The 22,535-nt window shown below is 33.9% G+C and overlaps 1 protein-coding gene across 6 annotated transcripts in view; it reads right to left on the reverse strand.

Moving 5' to 3' along the window:
* Positions 1 to 22,535, reverse strand: part of DGKB (diacylglycerol kinase beta) — a 383,794-nt gene that overhangs the window by 124,541 nt on the left and 236,718 nt on the right. For all 6 annotated transcript variants that reach the window (XM_027877896.1, XM_027877901.1, XM_027877899.1 and 3 more), the window contains one exon: positions 12,349 to 12,413. In XM_027877896.1, the coding sequence (XP_027733697.1) occupies positions 12,349 to 12,413 (65 nt within the window). The remainder of the gene's footprint in view (positions 1 to 12,348; positions 12,414 to 22,535) is intronic.

The following is a 22,535-nucleotide window of genomic DNA, read 5'->3' on the forward strand; positions in this document are numbered from 1 at the left end:
CTTCCAAAAAGCAGGATACTTTGCCCTCACATGCAATCTAGAATTTCATAAGGTAAAGAACTATAAAGATACTGATTTTCCTTAAGTATTATCTGATACAGTTAAAAGTTCACCCTCTGTGGCTTGTGGGTAAGATATATCCAGCCATAAAAATTGTTCAATATTCTGTGATATTATATATGGGACATTACCAGTAGTCTGTAAAATAAGACAGTCTGAAATATTGGAAGGTTACTTAATTTTAATATACAAGACAGTAACAGAGTTAATGAAACAATGACAAAAGTCGTTGTTTTTACAATAAAATCTACCTCTCTACATTTTTAAACTCACAAATGTGAAGATCAGAAGCATGTCTTGTGACAAAAGCTGAAAAATGTAAAAGCTCAGATAGATCAGGATTTCAGCGATACACTGTCTGACACTGTCAGACAACAGATCTGTGCTTATTCCCAAATCTAAATTCATGGAGAACAGAGTAAGAAAATATTCACAGTTAGGTATTACAGAACGCTTTCAAAAAAGCATAAAAGTAATTAATTCTAGGAAAAGAAGATAGCAGTTATTTAGTCAGCAGTGACATTGATACTTTACTTCATGCTTCTGAACAGGCTTTAGTGAGAAAGGATCACTTCTCTAAATCTTCACATCACTTTTCCATGTTTTCAGCATGCACTGGGCTTTCGTTTCTATATGTTTTCAAAAGGGATTGCATCTCTAGAAGCTCTCACAGACTTCTCACTATGCACCAAAATCTTAGCACAGAAACTGAATATAACCTTTTCCAAGCTACAGGTTTCAGTGTGCTACCAGTGCAGAGTACTAAATGATCATACTTACGGTTTTATTACTTAACTTTATATTGTCAAAGAGTATTCTGGTAGAACTGTACTCCACATGTAGTTTTACACCACTTTATTTCACAAAGAAATGAGTTATGAAAAAGATAGACATTATACAATAAAGACTTCAGAAAAAAAAAAAATTAATAAATAGACCAAAAAAAGCAACACTTAAGATTTCAAGTAAGAGACATGGCTGAAAAGCACTTTCCTCTTGCCATGTCAGCTTCTCCCTTTCCCTTTTTATTAAAACACTAAACCAGGAGCATTAAGCAGCTCTTAATTTAGCTTTATAATAAAAATTGAAATCCTTCTTAACCAAAAGTACAGTTTTGTTGAAATCTGTATCCTTGATTATTTTATAAGGTGAAGGAACAAAGTATAGTCAAGAAAGGCAATGAAAAAAGGAGTCAAATCAGAAAGAGAAACGAGAAGTCTTAAGATGCCAGAGGAAGGAAAAGATGAGCGTGCCTTATAGCAATAAAAAATTTATAAGTTAAAATTTAATCTCAAATATTTCCTTCACTTAAGACAGCTAAAATACATTTGGTAAGGAATAAGAAGTTGGTATAACATCACATACTAGACACCACTAGCTTGTGATCCAGTATATTCAACGACTGCACAAATCTTGTCCAATGCTTCAGCCCCTTCAGAGTGGGCAGCTCCAGTGAGTCAATGGGTGCCCCACTTGACTCTCTACACACCCCACTAACATGCAGTCAGACTAAGTTTTCTCACCAGTTTGGCTCTAGATTTCCCATAGCAGAGTCTCAGATGTCTAGTTTCATAAAGCAATTTATTCATGGTGCAGTAACAGAGAAACAGCTCGAGCTGGGTGCTTCTGAGGACGGACCCCCAACAAAGGGACCCTTGGGCTTTTACACCCTCAGTTCAAGTAAGCACAAGTCTCGCTCTTCCTCCTAAGTCTTCAGCTCCTGCTGTGTCTCCCACTGTCCATTCACCTGGCTGGTATCACTGGTCTTCACGCCTCTTCTCTCAGGCTCCCACCCTCAATCTGTATCCGAATCTGCATCTCGGACTGCAGCAGCAAACTGAGCTGCCTGCACTCAACGTATTCCTCAACAAGGAAATAAGGCAAAGGAGTTTTTATAGACAGAAGGAAGACTTATGAAATATGACAGACTGCAAATACTTTCGATTAGTGTCTGTGTTTTCCTACTCTAGATTTAAGAAAAGCACTAAGGAATCTCTCATTTGTATGTAGATACTAATATACTACACATAAACCATCACCCTTTGCACCAGGCGTGTCCAGGTTCCATGCTACTTATTTTGCTTGTGCGACTAAATTAGTGGATAAATATTGTTAGTAATTTAAGGAACATTATTAAAAACTTAGTATGTCATGAGATTTTCAATAATACAAAACTGTTTCTTCACCTGGCAACCTGATGACAGAGTCAAATTGCCACCTGCTTACTTGTTTTCTGTGTTTCTGCTGTAGTTGTGAACTATGGCATTTCTATTCGCATTGTAGACCAGCTGTTATTTTGTTGTCAGTGATTAAAATACTGTCCAAGTAAAAGAGTGTGTCAAAAGGAGGACCTGAACCCCAAACTCCCTCTTCCCAGCTGAGTGTCCTCACTACTACACTAGTGTAAAAATAGTCCCAAGGCTTCAGTGTTCTGGCTGCTGTGCAGCTTTCCTACTTCAACATTTTTTTTGGATAAGCCCTACTTAGTTAGGTTGATTCACTCAGTTTTAATTTTTAAAAACCCATGAAAATTTGTCAATTAAATATATGTTCCCAAATTACTTTCACTGAAGATTTACAGAGCAATGCTCTATGAAATCAAAGCAGCTGAGCATATTGAAGATTTCATTTGGTGTAAGTAGTCAGCTGCCTCATACCAGCAAGAACATATTTCTTTGATTAACACACTTTTTTCTGTCTTTGAACATCAACAAAATCTTGATAAAAACACTAGATTGACAGCTTAACACAGCCTTCAAGGCTTTCCTATCAAAATCCAAATCACTGAAGAAGCTTCTGCTACTTCTGCTGCTACTATAGTTATTAATATATCATCATAACTAAAAAGAAAAAAATCCAAGAAGTATTTTAGCTCAGAAAAAAAAAAATCAATGCTGCCCTTGTTTTTTATATATTGTGAGCACAAATACACTAACCACAGAGAAAGTTTTTCAGTTGGCCATTATACTCCCAAATCACAAGTTACTGTTCCAAAGAGCATTCGATGCCTTTAGACATCTTCATAATTGGCTCAGAAATAGCTTGCTGCAAGAAAGGTTAACAGACCTTGCTGTTCCTCATATGGACAAATCTTTATTAAAAACAGTATAACCAAAAGGTTCTCAAGAATCAGGAAACCATATTACTTGCAGCTGTTCCCTAAGTCTAATTTGAACAAAAAAATGGCGAATGTAACAGACAGCTTCTTCCTCTGACTATTAAATCAAAATCCTGAGTAGCTTTTACCACATCTACCAATGTCATGTGGATTGAAATGATATTCTGAGTTCTAGTATATCAGGAAAAAAATTAATGTAAATTCAATTTGATGTTAAAATACCATATTAATCTATTAACTTAAGGAACAATATTAAGTTTTGCCATATCTAAATTGACTTACATGGATTGAAATTGGATAGAATTTGAAAACTTTCCAAGCTTAATAAATTCCAAGTAATTATTAGGTAACAGTTTTTATTTCCAACGATTTTCTCTTTCTCTATTTTGATCCATTTTATGCCATGACATACAAAAACAGGAAAAACATCAAGCTAATTCTCCCAAGCCCTGATCAGTAAATGAATCTGAAATTCTATAACTAGTGTTGATTAAAACTTTGAGAAAAAATACGAAAATTACATTGTTTGCCACACATCTTTTGTTGTCTTGTATCCTGTCTTGACAGTTTACTCCTCAGAGAGGACTCCTGAACATTTTGAGCAAGAAGGAGTCAGGGGTATACTGGCTCTTTAGCCAATAATCTGCCACATAACTTTTTGATCTGAACCATTTACCCAAACCAGAGATGAACATTAGAGAGCACTGAAGACATGTAACATACAATGTGTATTTCCTGAAGTACAGAGTAGAGGCCTAAATAAACACAAACAATTTTTGTTTGAGCAGCTTAGCAAAAATTTTTTTAAATTCCCATAATTTCTCTGTCTGACAAAGGGAAAAATATCCTAGGATCCTAGTGCCCTGAGCGTTGGTGAGACAGAAAATGAACATCTGTTAATCTACTTCAGAAGTGGATGTAGATCAATAGCCACCAATCATTCAGCAACAGAAGTATATGAGAAGCCAGAAGATATTCTTTCAATGCCATGACAGCACACAGGAATATGCTAAAATGAGAATATCCTAAGCCTGTCTTAGAAAGGGTAAGAACATAAGAAGTTACATAGCTTAGTCTCAAAGGCATAAATGACCAATATAGTATTCCGATAACACATCAGAACTCCCATTTGGCAGACAATGAAGTGTCATGAGGGGAAGACAGACCAGGTGATATTTTTTCTTTTGTAATTTTTTCCTGATAATCTATTAAAAAATAGATTATCAGAATCACAAACACAGACATACAAAGATACTGAAAACAATAATATTTTGGACATCATTATGTAATAATAAATAAATAAATCTAAACATAAATATAAATATAAAAATAAATATAAAATAATAGAAAATATAATTTGGTAATATCAGTGCTAAAGAGATATTTCAGCAGTAAGATAAATACTTCTCAATTTTGATTATATATTTATGTTCTTATTAGCTAAAATAAAAAGAAGCAGTAGTTACTATTCTACAAGTAAAACTGAAATGCAAAATTATTCTGAAGGCAATGTTATCAACAATGGCATTAGAACAACAGCTACCATCATACAGCTGCATCTATCATTTGATATTCATACAAATCCATTACATGAATTGCTCTATATTATGAAAAAAAAGTATTTTCAAAATATTTTCTTTGGCAAAATATATCCTATGTTAATCAAATGAAGATATAGATCAGAAGTGAATAAGAACTCTACCAGAGGAATACCCACTGGATAGATTTTATTTTGTAAGATATGCAAATTCTACTTTACTGCATACTATAAGTTTGGAAATACTTCTAGATTTGCACATTTCTTATAAAGGATTATGTAACCTACAGCAATAAAAATAAGGTACTGGAAATCAGATCCCAAAGCAGTCAAATTACTTACATGAAAACACACAGGCATGAACCAGGCAAACTACATTCAAATGGGATAAAGAGGCAAATGGAAAATGTTATCTAAAGTGATGGAGATGGTGACACAGGCTCTTTATTTGATACATTAAGTACTTAAAATCACTATAGTTACATACCTAGCAAAGATAAAAACCATAGGTTATTTAATCAGGGGCTGACATATTGGTTGAAAGCATTACTTTTCTGGCAATTTATTAAAAAATTAATTTTGAACAGTAGTACTAAGGGTTAGGAGGTCTGACTAAATTATTTTAAAATTTCTTCACAATTACCTAAGATTGTCTAATATGATACAAACCAATTTGCAATTTTAGTGTAGAATTGAAAGCCTGGAATACATTAGTTGCAAGATTCAGGATCTTGCAAATTCAGGATCTGCAAATTTAGGACCTAGTTTCTAGTGAGTTAAACAACTAGGCAAGTAAAAGCACATACTGTATATTATGTCAGTCTGTGCTGTACTAAAGGAGTATTTGGACTCTCCTCATTATCTATAGGTACTGTAGTAGGGGCTTAATTACTGGAATTAAAAGATTTTAAAAATAAAGCCCCATAAAACATCCACAGTTCAGAGTAAAGGTTTTCATGTTGCTATTAAATTTTAATTTCTTTGTACTAAAGAGTAATGTGTTTATGTTTATTAAATAGGAAGTGTAAAATTTATCCCTTAACAATTCATTTCATAGCTTTTAATGGCTTGGATATTGTCAATAACATTATATGTAAGTGCGCTGTGGCCACTTAACAACCTTGACTGGATTTTTAAAAAAGGTTTTGATGGTTTTGCAATATATATTAGAAAGGGCTGCTGCTTAACTGTTTACAAAGTCTATCTGTTGCAAACACGAAATATAGCAACATCAAATTTATGTCAAGGTTTGCCATTTGCATCTGTGATTTGAAGATTAATTTATCCAAAACGAAGTTTGAAGCCTCAAATTTACATGTTAGTATTAATTAGTTCTGAGTATAATCCCTCTCCAAAAAAGCAGTATTTGATCAAAAACAATTTTATCATAATGCACTTTATTTAGTGTGTTCATGAAAAAAACAGGTAAATAACCTTATTCATTTATATAGAAATACTTTATCAACAAGCAACAAATAGCAAGCTGTATTTTAGCAGTTTTGTTACAGTGTGTCCCATATCTGCTGTAGACTCCCTTCGCTTCTGAATTTACTACAAATGAAAGAAGTCAGAAACCTTTTTCTATCATTGTATTATTGTTATTTCAAATGATGTGACTATACAGTGGAAGAGACCAAGATTTAAGTCCTGTAGAGTTACGCATTATAATAAAGGGCAGTAGTTTTAATTAATTAAAAAATCTGTAAAACATCCACTAGGCATCTCAATTCATAGAAAAGGTTCAGTGACCTGCTCTGAGTAATGAAACATCATCTGCAATAAATTCCTTTGCCAGCCTGACACCAGTTGAAGAAAATTAGATTCTATTGACCTTGGCCTATAGCATATGGATAGACCTTTTGTGAATCAACAGTTTGTTACTTGTGCAGTGCATGCTGGGCCAATCCCTCCATATAATTGTGTACCATAAACAGTCCTGTCTCCTAGAAATGAAATGATTTTCACCCTTTAACATTAACCCTGATACATTTTACTTGACAATTTCTAAAGCAACTATTTCTTTAAACACTGGGAATCACTTATTTTATAAACATGTAACTTCCCTTAAAGAAAATAACCCCAACATTCCCATATCTTGCCAATAGTAATAGTACATATTTCAATTTCTTATTTGTTTTTAAAAGTGCAGAATGGCAGGTGTTACACAACAACTCCCACAAACAGAAATGCCCAATGATCAGGCAGCCCTTACCACTCTAACAGTACAAACCTGACCCATCATTAGTCCTGCAGCAGTGAATTTGACAGCTGAGGACCCTGGGAGTACAAATATAAATTCACTGCTCTGTGTAGGGCTGGACACAGCACATTGCTTTCAGAGATGTACCTTGAGGTCAGAGGGGATGCTCAGGATTTAGGGATTCCAGGTTAACATACATTTTATACAGAATGCTGCCTCTAGTCCTCATGAGTCTGAAGGTCTAAGGTACCCCAACCACACCAGCACCTCAGACACTTCAGAATAATGTTTAAGAGACCAAGAAATATCTCAAGCAGAGGGCCTTAGCCCATTAGCACTTTCTAGAGAAATGATAAAAATATGAACTTTGTGTAAGAGAGAGGTGCAGATAGCACAGATGCAGTGCTGTGATTTTGCTCTATAGACAACAGACATAGGTAGATTGAATCGGCTTTACACTCCAAGTATCTCCCTTTGTCCCAGCTCAAGCACACATTGTGTTCTTCAGGCATTATTTCTAAAAGTAGGCTGCTACACATTTGGACTGAGGAAAGAAGATGCTGGTTGTGCTTTTTTATTTATTTCTCTCTATAAACATTATAACCAAGAGCTAGGCAGAGGATGTTAATTTACCTACAAGCCATCTCTTGCTCATGGGAAAATATTTCACACCCTATCATAAATATTTTCACCTTACTTTGCTTCTTCTGATGACTGCAGTTGCAGTAGTGCTGCCTGAGTTCAGAGGTACTGTTCCCTGGAGTCTTATACTCTAATGACAAGGAACTTGTGGGTTCAGTGGGACAGGCAACAGATGTCTGCAGCCTGGTCTCTCTGTGGAGCCAGTGTCTTCTTTTTAAGCTTTTTCTTATCAGTCACAACCAGGAAGAGAGGAGAGGCTGAAGGAAAGAGACTGAAATGTCTGCAATTCAGGAATGTTGTGTTGATGCTAAGTATGTTCACTGCAAATATGTAGTTGTGATTCCAATCAAGAGACTCCATCACTTAAACTGAAAAACTGGAAGAATAATGAAAATATTGAAATAGTTTTGTTCTATTCAAAATGAAACATCTTGACTGATCAATTCAAAGCCCAAATAAGCCAGCTTTAAAACAAAGACTAAGCACATCTGCGAATGGAGTATTTCATTCACCTCATGACAAATAATACTTCTTTTAAACTGATCTTTTTTTACTCTCAGTCACAAAACTGGACCTTGCTTTCAACTCCAGTAGTTAAGTGGAATAACTGTGTTCTGGTTTCTTTGCTAATAGACAGGACTAGACATCTTTTATGATATAGCTTTTAAATACAGTAACAGTGTATTCATGACAGGATTTTTTCATTTTTTCTTTTTTTTAAGGTTAGTCAAGATATGATGCTATGGTAACTGCAGTGCATAATGCAGTACGCCAGCTAGGACACACATGGAATAACTTGCTAAAGGTTCATTTCCCTGCCATTTCTCCAACCCTTTCTTACTTTCTTACTCCAACCTTTTCTTATTCTTCTGGAGAATACTTACACAAAGTGAGTCAGCACTATTGCTTAAAAACTTCTTTAGAGATTAAATGTATAGATAGTGTCACCAAAAAAAAAAAAAAAGAAAAGAAAAAAAAAGAGTAATTAAGCAAGTTCAGAGGGAACCTCAAAAGTACTTGGTCAGGAATATGATGCAAATCAAGTTATTAGGAACTTTTTATGCTGTAGAATTTGTTTATGAAATATGGGAGTAGATTGATATTTGAAAACCTCAAAGACAATGTACTTAGGACTGTAAATGAAATTTATAAATCCTACTTTAGCTTACTGAAACTACGAAATATCTTTTATGCTACAGGACGCTAGACAGTCAAAGTAGTATACCTAATTGAACAGAATATTATTTTAGAATCATTAATATCAACTTGAATTATTTTTTTGTTGAAGTATTCTTTGTTTCCCTGTGTAAAGTCACATAACTCATAACATCTGTTATTCCCAGCATTGAGCCTACGATGTTTACACAGATACCTATAGGGCATTTTGGGCTAACTAAATCATTATTTCAACTGTATGTCCTAGTTTAATGGCACTGTTACTTGAAATACTGTTTTTGCAACTTTTCTTCCCTCTGGCATAAACTCAGCCTTTCCACACTTAAATCTGAAAATTTGACCCTACTCTTAAGCAGGAGATGCTGGGAAGGAAACCCTGCATCCTCAAGCACGGGGTTGTCAGCACTTCAGACCTGTAGAGTGGGTAATGTGACAGCTCAGATTTTGTGATTTAGAACACATTTAAATCTCAGTGCAACGTCAGTCCTGATTTCTGATAATGTGTGCTAATTATTCAAAGATATAATTACTTAAAATGGGATATTAGGATTCATTCTTTTGACTGACGTGGGGATGCTACTACTGTGTTCTCACTTCCATTCTTTGCTATTTGACTACCACTAGAAAAATGCTTCTCTTGCAGATTCATTTTTAGGAACAAGCAAAGAATATTTTAAAATCACTGGTAGACATTTATGCTGAGCCTTATTTGGAAAACAATATGGAGCCATTCCATAGTGCAGCTTACAAGTATAAAATTTCCAAGATATTAAGGCATGTATTAAGTATCTTTTCATTGAAAATTAAGCTTCTGAACACAGAAGATCCTTTTGTCAAAGGACTTGATTTCTGTCCACAACTGACAATGTGGATTTTCAGTTCTTGAGTATTTGCACATGCTTAAACTTAGATTTTCCAAAGACTTAAATGTCTATCTCTAGCCAATTTACAAATCTACACCATAATTTATTTCTTTTTATTTTTAATAAGTTAGTAATACTAAGTCTTTTTGTCCAAAATGTATGAACACTGTAGAGTTTCAAAATGTGTCACAGGTCCCAAGAATTAGTCACTTAGTTCCAAACAATGCCACAGCATTGGCTAGTAGTCATTAAAAAAGCCTTTCTATGTCTTGTGATATTCTCTCACCTTCATTTTGAGAACATAAATACAGGAAGATTCTGCTTCCACTCAAGTACAATGGGTCAGGAGCTTCTCTATTAGTATGCTCTATTTACACATGAACCTTGAGATCAGAGTGGCAGGGAATGCCCTCAGGAATTTGAGGATCATTACCAGGATTTAATGCAAAAGATTCTCCAACCCCAAACAGCCTAACTTACTTCACTGAAGTAAATACAACACTCGTGGATTTTAAAAAATCTCTGCACACTGTATAAACTTCAAGTTTTTCTTCAGTAAGGAAAACTTTGCATGTTCATTTTTCAGAGTAGACCCTCAGTGCAAAGACTTGCTCTGAAAAACTGAATAATAGCTGTGAAAGCTAAAAAAGTTGGAAAATCAGGCAAGAGTAAGCTAACATAAAACAAAAAAATATTTTTTTTTAAATCACAAGAGATATGCACATATGACTGTAGGATTTTCAAATGAGTAATGTAGGATTTTCAAAGGAGCAGGTGCTGTTAACTATGGAGCCCACTATTAATCAGACTTGAGTTGGACTTGCTGATGCTAAATCATTTAGATTGCATAGAAAATTCTGCATTCTGGTGAATTAAATCTGGCTTAGCAGACATCTAAAAAAGGGTTTTATTTTCACACACTGCAGGAAAATGCTGCTGCAACATATTATGGAGTGTTGCCACATGCAAGTAACTGTTAGTGGAACAAAGTATTTGTGAAACAACATCATCTGGAAAATTCTATTCAACAAAAATAGAAATCCACAATTTTTTCTCCCTACACACAAAAAAAAATCAGTTTCTATTACAATACTTTGCTCAAGACTTTATATTCTTTTTAGAAAGGCATAATCTTTTTAAATAGTCTTTGAATACCTAGAGAATCACTGCGTTTTTCAAGTTCTTTCAATATTACAGTACCAAAGTACGTAGAGACTGGAACTATATATTTTTGTAATTAATTTCCTTAAGATAATGTTAGAAATATCAGGTTCCTTAAAATATAGATGAATTTCAAGGTGAGTCTGCTAGCAGATGTTATTAATGGCATATGATTTATTGTGACATGAAATCTGATCTGAAACTCATGTTATTAGCTGAGCTTTTTATAAATTATAATTGCCAACTGCTGAAAATATGCAGAAAGACCACTGATAAACTAGCTTCATCTTCAGGGCCTAGAATATCTGCATTTGCTGAAAGTCTGGTATCTCTAGTCCTGCTGACAGGGTATAATACATTGGGATGCACAGATCAAGCTTGAGTTCAGACCATCTCATAATTCTTTGAGAATGAGGAGCATCAGAGATAGGAAAAGAAGATCATAGAAAACAAGTATGTACTGTGGGACTCAAAAAAAACACCCATACTTGGGTCCATAGTATGACACTGCATAGATACTAAACAGATTAGGTATTAGAGAAAAAAGCCCCCATCTCTGACTATTAGCTGTAAAATATATACTTTCAGTGTGAAAACAGTAAGATAATTTTCAAACATATTCAAACATCATTCTCCACAGCTCCAAGATGTGAACACAAAGAGTATATTTTGTCATCCTAAGGTCTATGAAGATTTGCATCTACCCAAGACTTTCCAGTCACCCATTAAACTAAAAAAAAACCCTAAAGATCTATGGTTAGGCTCACAGTTACAAAGCATTTGTGTTAATGATTATTTCTAGAAATCCCATATATGTTCCAAATAACACTGTATCTTACTTTCCTGTCCCCATGTGTCTTTAAATGTTAATTAAAGTTTCTGAAATGCTGCTTTTACCCATCACAACTTATGTGCTAAATTACCTAAATAAGAAGAGACAAACATAAACATTGCCTTATAAATGTTATCTACTGAACAAACCAGATACTGAAAGAGGGTAAATTTACACTAAGTGTAGTACATTTTTAACCTCCATAAAAGCTCTGCGAGAACACTGAAAATTCAAAAACAAGACAAGAAACAGATGCAAAGTCTCACTCCTGACTTTTTTTATGCGTGCAAAGTTGTTTAAAGATAAAAGCATTTATGTGTGAAATGGCATTCGCTTGCCCGTACTTAGAGTATATATGGAAGAGACCGCTGTCAATGTACCAGTGTGTGTGTGAATGAAACATAAGGATCACCATCTGCAGCTGTCTAAGAAGTGTTCCTCAGTGCCTAAAGGCAAAGTGACAATTCAGGGATCCTCACAATCACAATCCATCATCTTGTCCATGCTAGTCTTACAAGTCAAACATTTCACCGGTGAGAACAGTTTATATACAAGGCTTTTGATTTCAGTTGAAATACCAGATATGAAAAAGTTACATTACAAGTGGTCTGGAAGCATATACTTAATATAAAATGAACCAACTTCCTCTCTTTTATAAGAATCAGTATTTTAAAGGAAGTACTAAACTTTACCCCTCACAGAACATACCTTAATAACATGGAAAAACATTTTTATATGCACGTATTTTTAGATTCTTACCTACTGTTGAACTTCTCTGGATGTTTTTCTCTCATGATGTGGAATCTGTGGGCAATTGATGCATCCTAACAGGAAAAAAAACATCCCACCATAAATCTATTGTGACAGAAAATTGCAAAACAGAAGACCAAAACTGTAAACAAGGCATATAATTTGTAAGGTGCTTTGTGAACTGTCATTTCCAACAAATAAGCAACAAATAAGCAATACTTTTATCACTTAGAAAGCTTACACGTACATTAATTCCAGAATGCAATATATCTGAACTTAATAACCTGTTATTCCTGTTGCAGTCTCCATTATTCCTTTCTAAAAATCAGACATGATAGTTATGTTTACTGAAAGCATCTTCATATTTCATACAGCAAATATCATCCAGATGTGAAGGCTTCCAATAAGACCAATAAGATACAGTTCTGCCCAGTAGAAATATTAAATAAAGAATCTGAAATATTGTTCTTTAAAAAAGGGGAGTGACAGAGTCAGCAAAGTTACTTTATATGCATACAAGTCGATATTAGCATAAGGCCATTCAACAGCTTTCTCTAAAATTTGGTGGAAAATTGGAATGAATGTCAAAAGATTCCCCATTTGCTACATGTCAGGGTGTGAAATCATGTAGGTGGAAAAATCGTTTATTACAAAAAAGAAGTTTGTTATTTGAAATAAATATACGTTATCAAAACATTTTGAAATTAAGCAAATTATGCTAGTAATAGAACAAATAACCTGTATCTGAAATGAAATAGCTGTATGAAATACTTATATGTCTATAACATTTAATTGAGAATCAAATCATGGTTTTGGTGGGAATTGTTGAAAATATAATACTTGAAAGTTATTTCAAAGCATTTTTGTATCTCCTCTGCAGGTATGAAGTTAATGTTTTCCTAACTCCAGATCATGCAGTATTTATTTCTCATACTAATAATTAAAACTTTACAAACTAGGAACTGATTTTTCATCTTTTAATGTATGTATTAAATGAAATGAGAGTATGAAATCTACCAACTCATGAGTCTTGCAAAGGATAGTAAACACAGAGAAATCCATTTAGAACATATCTTTATATTATGTCTTAATATTCTGGATATATAAGAATATAAGAAGAGTTAGTTCGGTTAGCAGGAAATTCAAATGAATTTCAGTTTCTATGTAAATAGCATTTGGGAAAAATTACAAATAAAACTATTACTATAACCAGCTATCATGTACATGAACCTCCCCTCCCTCCTTTACCAATTCCAGTAATTATGAAAATATAAAACCTAAGAATTACAGAGAAATATTAAATTAGGTATATCTAGCAACATTTAAAATTATTTTCAAACAATGAGAATTTGGATGAAAAAACTAAAATTAAATACTTAAATCATATATTAATAATGATTCCAAACATGACAAAATTTTTGTTAAAAATAACTTTAGTTTTAATTTTATTTAAACTGATAAATGTTAATCTAAATCACAAATGAGTGTGGTTGACTCCATGAAAATATTCAATTTTATTCATAATCTTGTTACATAGTTTCTAAAGAGGTCCATAGTTTGTTGTTTATGCACATCACAAAATTATTTATGTATTTTTCTATTGTTTTTAAGAATTGAATTTTTTTTCAACATATTACTGTTCTACAAGGAAATCACAGCAAAATTCCCCAGTGAATGGACTGGTGTTAGTCATAAAATGTCTTATTTTTCTGTCCTATCATCCAAACTGTCATCTGAAAGTTTCAGTGCTGTATTCTCAAACTGCACTTGTCATTATTTAAAATCTTTTTTTGGTGCAATTTTATAAGTCAAATATCCACAAGTATCCAGGCGATCCCACAGTTCTTGGAGACGGATGAAATAAAGCTGACAGTAAACCCTGAGACATCACCCTTCTAAACAAAGCCTGACAGCTGAACTAAAATAATAACTCTGTTAACTTTAGAAAGACCCATCATTCACACTTTATCCCACATTAGATGTGTCAGCATTAGAAAAGTATATTTGTTAGCCAGTTTTATATGAAAAAGAAATAAAAGGACTACTGTTGCATTTAACTGTTCATTTTCTACACACTGAAGCAAAAGGCAGATCCAAGACAAAATGAATAAAGGAGTAGTAGCGTTTTTGACAGAAACTAGGAAACACTAATCAAGGACTAACTGTCTAATGAATGAAATGAAAAGGCTAATGCGCTTACTCATGCATAACAAATGCAAGGCACAAACAAGCTAGGGATCAATGCCCACTGCAGATGGCAAACAGGCAGTTGTTTCCATGGAAGTTTGATTTGATCAAAATTTTTCCCTCCCTGAACATTTTTTGACTCCAAAATGAATCAGCTAACTTAATGATCTGAGAGGTAAAAAAAGTAATACACAAAGCTAATTCTGACAGGCACAACACCAGACAGGCGCATATCAGACCAATTTCACAAAAAAAATTGCCGAACAGCTACTTTTATTAATGGAAACTGTAAACCAGAATAGTAACTACAAATAGATAAGCTGAAAAGTACGAGACCTGCTAAGACTTTCTTCAGTTTATACTGCCCAGATGTTTTATACCGTCCAACTGTTCTTTCAAACCCTGAATCGAATCCAACATAGATAGTCCTTAGATTCCCTAGAATAAGGACCTCTTCCCAGCCATAACTTCCTGCTATGGGAAAATCTGAAACCAGCCCATACTGGTTGTGCATTAGCAAAACATCCTCTTGCTTTTGAGAAAAAAAGATAGGAGATATATAAAAAAAAGAAAAAAAAAAAAAAAAAAAAAAAAAAAAAAAAAAAAAAAAAAAAAAAAAAAAAAAAAAAGAAAACCAAGAAACTGAGTTTTCCGTTTTTCAAATGTCTGTATTCTTTTATATGTTATGACAGCACATATAGACTGGCATAAATTAATGAAAAATAATGGGAAGAAATGAAAGTAAGAGGAACTTGAGAATGGGTAGGAATGCTAGTACTGTCTCCCAAGAGCTGCTGGAACTACCAGATGCCACCCCCAAATCCTGAGGAACAACCATTAGAAGTTTGCTGGATGAGGAGAGAAGAGGGTCCTTCATTGTGAGCTGTTTTGGCTACATTAGAAACAGGATTAATTTTAGTCATTCAGCCATTTCAAATAGTGGCTTCTAGCCCAGCCTGTTTACAGGATACAACTGTTGATGGACCAATGGTGAATAATTTCTTTTTTTCTGTCACAAACTATATTAAAATTACCTAATTAACTATACTGAGAAATGGAGCAGTATTCGTATGTATGGTGAATCAAAAATTGTTTGCATATTGTTGCCTTAATATGCTGACCTTTCCTGGTATGGCATATTGTGGATGGCCAGTAAAATATGAGAAATCATTTTTGTATTTTATTATAAAATCAATGCAAAAGAGAAAAAGCAGTATTCAGTAAAGCAAACTCACACTTCATCATATTACCTGGAAAAGTAACAAGTGAACAGGATTTTTTTAGAAAAGTCAAATGACAGTCAGATATAGGTATATAACTAATATCACCTGTGAGCAATATTTATATTTTAATTAACTGATATGTATGGGGGCCTGAAATACAATTTTCCAGCATTACTATATCTGAATTTAAACATTTTCCATTTTTTAAAGTAACACACCTTAAGTTAGGCAAACATACCTAAAATTTGCAAAAACTTTAATATTAATAATAATAATCTGAGGAGATACAATGTTGTTGTCAAGCCTGTTGCAAGATGAAAGGAGAAGGAAGGTCTTACGGTACCACTCTAATATGAAACTATTAGCTTTCACTTAATCCATACTTCAGTCACAGAGCTCTTGTTATACTTAAAGTATTTTACTATTTTTCCAAAGCATCCAGACCAAAGCATCCAAGAATTGAGATCTTTATCAGGAACAGCTTTGCATCAAAATCAATGCTAGACAAAAAGTAATGCTGAATACAGAGCATTTATGGCAGAACCAAGGAACTAATTTGACTATTTTGTGTTTCTGAAACTATTATATGAATATTTGAGTTGTACACTACTATTCTAAAATACTGCATTTCTTTTTGTCAGATATATAATATTTTCAGTCATTAACGTTATATGCCAATAGCCTAGATGATAATTTCTGTTAACTTTAACTTCATAGTACCAACGTATTCTGAAAAAAACTACCACACCGTGTGTTCTTTTGTATGCCTCTCTCATTTATGTGATTTCCACTCACTACTGTAGCATTTTAAAAGCAGAGATGGAAGAATGGCTGCTTGAAGAACAGAAAGCGCAGTTTATCTGAGTTTAAATTCTACAAAATTCTACACATACTCTTAAAAAATGTATCCCTACATCACACAAATTTTCAACCTGGACACGCGTGTGACGAAAATGCAGACAAAAACACATACATGCACCCTTGCATTTGAACCTGTTCAGAGTCTGAAGTAGCTGGGCTATCCTTATATCTCAGGTTTGTTTTAAATCCTGACAGTGAAGATAAGATAGAGAACAGACTGAATCTACTCCTAGGAAATGGAAAAAATATTTTAATTGAACTAGGACATTTCTCAAAGTGACCTGCCAAGAAGAAAAGAAGCTTAAGTTGCTACACCTCTTTAATACCTTATGATTGACTTACACACATATATATTCATCTTTTTAATGGGTATTAGCATTACCGGAAAGCAATCTGAAGCAGTCTTTTCAGAGGAGTAACCTTATACATTGTGAATAACCTTATAGAAAGATTAATGCATTTAATATACGTCTATCTATAAGCTTGCTGTGATTAAAATTTCCATTAAATAATAATTTTTATGCTGGTGAATAAACAAATGACCAGTGTGCATCTTCTTTGGATATAAATGGTCTGATTATTTTTTTTTTTCTAAGATGCTTCTTTAATTAAGGCTTAATGGATCCACAAGGCTAGGAAGCTTAAGGGATAATTCAGCAACCTGCAATCTTTGGATCAGAATGTAAATCTAACCTGAATAACTAGTTAGCTCACATCAGTTATTAATGTGAAATAGTACAAATGTAAAAAAAAAATCACTGAAAATAAATTAAGAAAGTTTGCTGTAGTGGCTTAAAAGTTTTTTTCTTGATAAACAAACATCCTTGCAATTATGCATTTTACTTTCTGAAAATATACAAAAAACCCCACAAAAACCATGGGTAAATCCTTTGTTTTAGTATTCTTCCCCCCCCCCCCATAACAACCTCAGATTAACAAATCATATCGAACCATTGATTAACCAAGTATAAAAAAAAGTAAGTAAAGTAGCTTCAGATCCTGCCTTGTTTGAATCCAGCTGTTACTTTACATTTGACTCCAAGGTTTTCGATTAAATTACATTAATTAACCTGAGAGAGGAAGAGATTTTTAAAAAATGATTCATTTATACATTAGTTTTTGGTGAAATGCTAGTCACTATAGTTGTCTTAGTTTCTATTGATATTCTGAGACAGTATATCTGAGAAAGGTGATAGATTGAGAACATCAGAGCAAGAAGATTTCAAGTGCTTTTTAAAACAGCTTCACTGAAAGATAGTGATCATTCACTGACTTACGAGAAAATCTGAGAACAAAGATTTGAAACATTTGTGTTCTTGTCTTTCCAGGAAAAACACAGAAACTGTCAAGATAATGCTATTCATTTTGTCAGTGATATTCTTGACAGCCAGCCCTCTGATGGTCATGTTTAAATACATTTCAGAGGTACATGTATTACTAAGTCAAGTGAGAATTTGTATTTTAAGTACTAATTTAAATAGGTAATGTCTTAAAACCCAGGATGAAACATCAGTAACCACAGTATTTATAAATGATAGACAAAAGACCAGAGGATGGGATATCTGGAAATGGTAACATAAAAATTGGAACAAGCATTCAAATGTAAGCATATTTCGTCTCCCTTTTCATTTGAAGTCAGATCTCTGTTGAATTTCTGACACTGTTAATGCACAATTTGATTCTGGAATTGTTTCACACAGACAAAGTAGAATCCATTTTGCAGGTAAAGATATTTTTGTGGAAAAAACCACCAACCTGTTCTGCCTTCGTATAACTCTGTAACATGTGGACACGCATAGAAACTGACTCACCCGTATTTACTATCAGTTAGTTCATACAGGGTGACCACATGTCCCACTGTGTAAAGACCAGTACAGCGACCAGACCTGTAAGACAAGCCTTTGTACCAGTATCTCAAGGACTTTATTTGAGAAGCTATTTTGGGTTTTAGAAACTGACAGTACATTTCTATATATCTATATTTTTAAGTTATTAATCAAAGGCAATGACCATCAAAGAAGACTGGGACATAAGACAGGCTATTATCAAATCAGATGTGCCATGTGCCCCATGACTCAATGCAGTACACAGGACATGTACCCTGTAAGATGATCTCTGCTGAGGATATACTGTGTTAATGAGCGTATCTTCCCTTCTTTATATTTGGTCAGCCTAAATTTGCTGTAACTAGAGTAGGGTTTTTCTAGGTCCATGCTGAATGTTTATGTAGTCACTTAAAAGGGGAGAAGAAAAGTGATCACATGGCAATTAGCCAACATAGCCATATAGACAGTGCATTAAATATTTGTATAATAAAAAGATCTCTGTGGTAAACCTTCAGTAGCATTTCTGATAACTGCTGATTGAGAACTATGTTGAAATTGTCCAAATTATCCTGCACAATGAGTTTGAGCATAGCACAATCAAGGACACAACTCACTCAGGCTGAAAGTCAATATAAGCAAGGCATGCAATTGCATTGTTACTGAAGCTGTTCATCAGAAACACACAGAAATGGCTCACAGGTACCTTAAGTAAAAAGCACAGAAAAAAGGTTTACATTAAAAGTCTGTCTGGTTTGAAACGAATGCCTAGACTTTCATGCCAGCACTTTTGCAGGTTTTAGAAGAGTAAAGTGCGTAATTTGCTCAATTACTAAGCTTTTTGTTTGTTTGTTTGTTTTGTTGTGGGTGTTTTTGTTTTTGTTTTGGAGTTTTTTTTTTTTTTTAATACTAATTAGTGCCATTGCATTAAAACTTAAAAAGACAAACTTGGGATAAGGAATAATTGCTTATGTACTGTCTTGAAAAATTATACTCAGTCTAATATACGGTTTTCAAATGCTCTTCTAATAAAGAAATAACAATACCCCACTCAAAAAAAAAAAAAAAAGTCCCCCAAATACTTTTGAGTATTTTCACCTTGAATGCTGTTTGAGTTTTCATTAGAGTTATATTCTCAGAGGATGAATTCATGCCCTTAATTTAGATGCCTAAACTGCTAGGATGTTCTCTCTATCCTCCCAGTATGCTTAAAAGTAAGAAGAAAGCTCTTTGGAAAGGCTCTTCCAAAAGGCACGTTGACAAGTTTCTGCTCTAAATTGCCATTTCAAAATCTTTTGTTATTAATCATACAAGAAACTAAGCACACCTAACTTCTTAAGTTTATGAAGTTATGCCTGAAATGCAGCAGTTTGAGCAGCCCTTTGAAATGTTCACTGGGGTGCAAGCCAAATCTTGTATCACCACCAATTTTATACGCTTATTTGTTTGATAGGGATCAAATAATAAATGTTCACCTGACTTCTCCTTAGCAACTTCCCATAGCTTGTTAGTCAAAAGCTTGGCAACATAGTCTTATAATTTTAATACATATTTATGTTATTCATTTGTTTCCATAGCAGATATTTATTTTTATAAGAAATATGCAAACCACTGAAACATCTCTCATTGATTTACACTCTGAAAGAATATTTTTCTCTTAATTGAAAAAGGTCACTGTTTTCCTCATTCATTATGTTTTCTATTTGAAATTTAAATTTTTGCATTACAATATTATTTATTATCTTCCCTATTGGACAAACTAATATTAATTTATAAAAAACCCCAACATACTCATAAATTAGGGCTACATGTTGGATTATTTAGCTACAGATGTTCTCTCTTTCCACTGATTTATGACAAACTTTTTAAGATCCTCTCTCTTACATTTTTCTCACATCCTATTTGTTCCTTCTCGTAGGCCCAGAAAGATCTTTCTAGACTTTTGCTCAATGTCTGCATTTGTTCTCATGTTGAATCAATCAAAATATTTTCCAAATGCTTCTACTTTATTTTCTTGTTAAGGTTTTGTATAAGTTTTTATTTTCTTGTATAAGGTTTCTAATTCCCACTTCTGTGGAGGTTCCATCAAGCTTACTCCCTCCTTTATCCTCTACCCATGTAGACATCTCCTTGTACCAGTAAGCATTTGAAATCCAGTTCAGACCTTAAGGGTCTGTCGAAGTATGACACTGCTGTGGGAAAGCAACAAGAGCAACTGGAGGGCTTATAGGCCCTAGGCATGGGAAAAGAGTAAGAGGTATTTGACTCTTTTCAGGTGTTAAAGCATATTAAATACTTGTACAGACTATGAGAGCTTCCAAGTTCTGAAGAAGCAGTGGAAGAGTCCAATGCAAGTACCCACACGCGGGCTGGTCCTTCACAGTGCTTACAGCTAATGCAAAAGAGACAGACTGCCTTATAGCAGGGTGAGGTCACAGGGAAAATGGCAGAAGAGTTTTGCATCAAACTGAGCCAAACCTTTTTAATAGCAAGCTTGAAAATGCCTGGGCAACTAAGAAGCCTTCAAGAATGCACTAGATTCATGTGAGCTTCTCGTGCCAAGTTTACCCCCACCTGAGTGGTTTCCATGAGTATCTGAAAGGGTAAGGCAGAAATAAAATGAAATTAACACTGTTCATTGCAGTATTAGATTGAAGAGATTACACCGTAGCAGATCACCTTGATCACACACTGTTTTTACGGCTACTGTTAATCAAATTTGTAACTTACAAGGTGAATGAATACTTGTCTTCATACACAGTGTAAAGGGTCAGACTCCTTTCTGGAGTGCAAAACTCAATCACACACTACATGGCAAGGACCAATATTTCCATGAAAATAAGGATTAATATTCTCTGAAATATGTCTGCTAACCAAATAATATAATATAAATATAATGGTTGTATTAAAAAGCAACCAACAGAAAACAGGCTACAGCTTAGAGAATGAAAAGCCTTTTTTGAACTTAATATTTGGATATATGGAAAAGTGTTAAAATATGTCCAAATATGAACATGTGTAGTCAAATTTTACAAAATCAATTCACATATATTTTCCTCTCAAAGCAAATCCAGCTTTTTTTATAGCTGCTTTGAATAAATAATTTAGATATGTAAAATATTTTGCAGTGCTGACTTACCCAGCGTGCAACATATAGAGGTCATGCAGTACCTTTTTTTTTAAACTCTGGACATCAAAAAGCTTTGAGGTTAAACATATTTATTTATTCCACAAAGAGGTTCTGTTACATTATGTGATATAAAGGGAAGAATATTGATACTTAGGGACAACAAAAAAATTAGGTGTTTTTGTACTGAAGACAGCAATAATAATTAGGAAAGGGAAACGTTTTTTTTTACAAAATCAACATGCACATAAAAATGGTTTCAGTTGAAATGGGAAAAAAACCAAGTAACTTCAGAAACTACCAATTCTATATTTCACTATTGGTTTATGCAATATTGTTTCACTATTAAGCAATCTCAAAATAAAAAATGCAGTTCTTGATGTGGTCAAAACCCCTGGAAACTGCATTAAAGCCCTTTTTTATGATTTAACATGTATAGAATTTTGAACTCGAGAGATAAAAACGTCCAAATTGCTTTAGGAGGGCTTTAGAAGGCCTTCAGAGAGGGCCAAAGAAATGCTTTTGCTGCCTTTTCACATCCCAAGGATCCAAATTTGCAGAATATTAGTGAAAAAGTCTAGGGAAGTGTAGTGGAACTGAGAAAATCCTTAAATTTTCTAGCAAAAAAATTCCCCCTCTCAAGAGTGCACTTGCATAATGCTTTTTGCCTAACCATCTGGACAGACTCAGTGCGTCATGGTTGTTTAGCAACTTACAGCTTGCATGGTAGCTTTGAATATATTATGCCAGCATCCTCTTCTCAGACTCAAATTGTTTGGGAGGATTCTATATCTGCATAAAAACTCCTTGCATAAGTCCCATTTACTCAGGATTTCCAACACATACGAGGTTTTCTAGAAGGCTAAGTTGTTTACACTAAATACTAGCATACAATTCTGCAAATTAATTATCTAGTTTACAAAGTTACTCTCCAACTGATCAAACTAAGGGTGCAGCCAGCTGCAGTGCAAAGGC

Source organism: Empidonax traillii, unplaced genomic scaffold (genome assembly GCF_003031625.1).
Source record: "Empidonax traillii isolate 1590-97213 ecotype Southwest subspecies unplaced genomic scaffold, ASM303162v1 scaffold35:size4298261, whole genome shotgun sequence".
In the NCBI taxonomy this organism is placed as follows: Eukaryota; Metazoa; Chordata; class Aves; order Passeriformes; family Tyrannidae; genus Empidonax; species Empidonax traillii.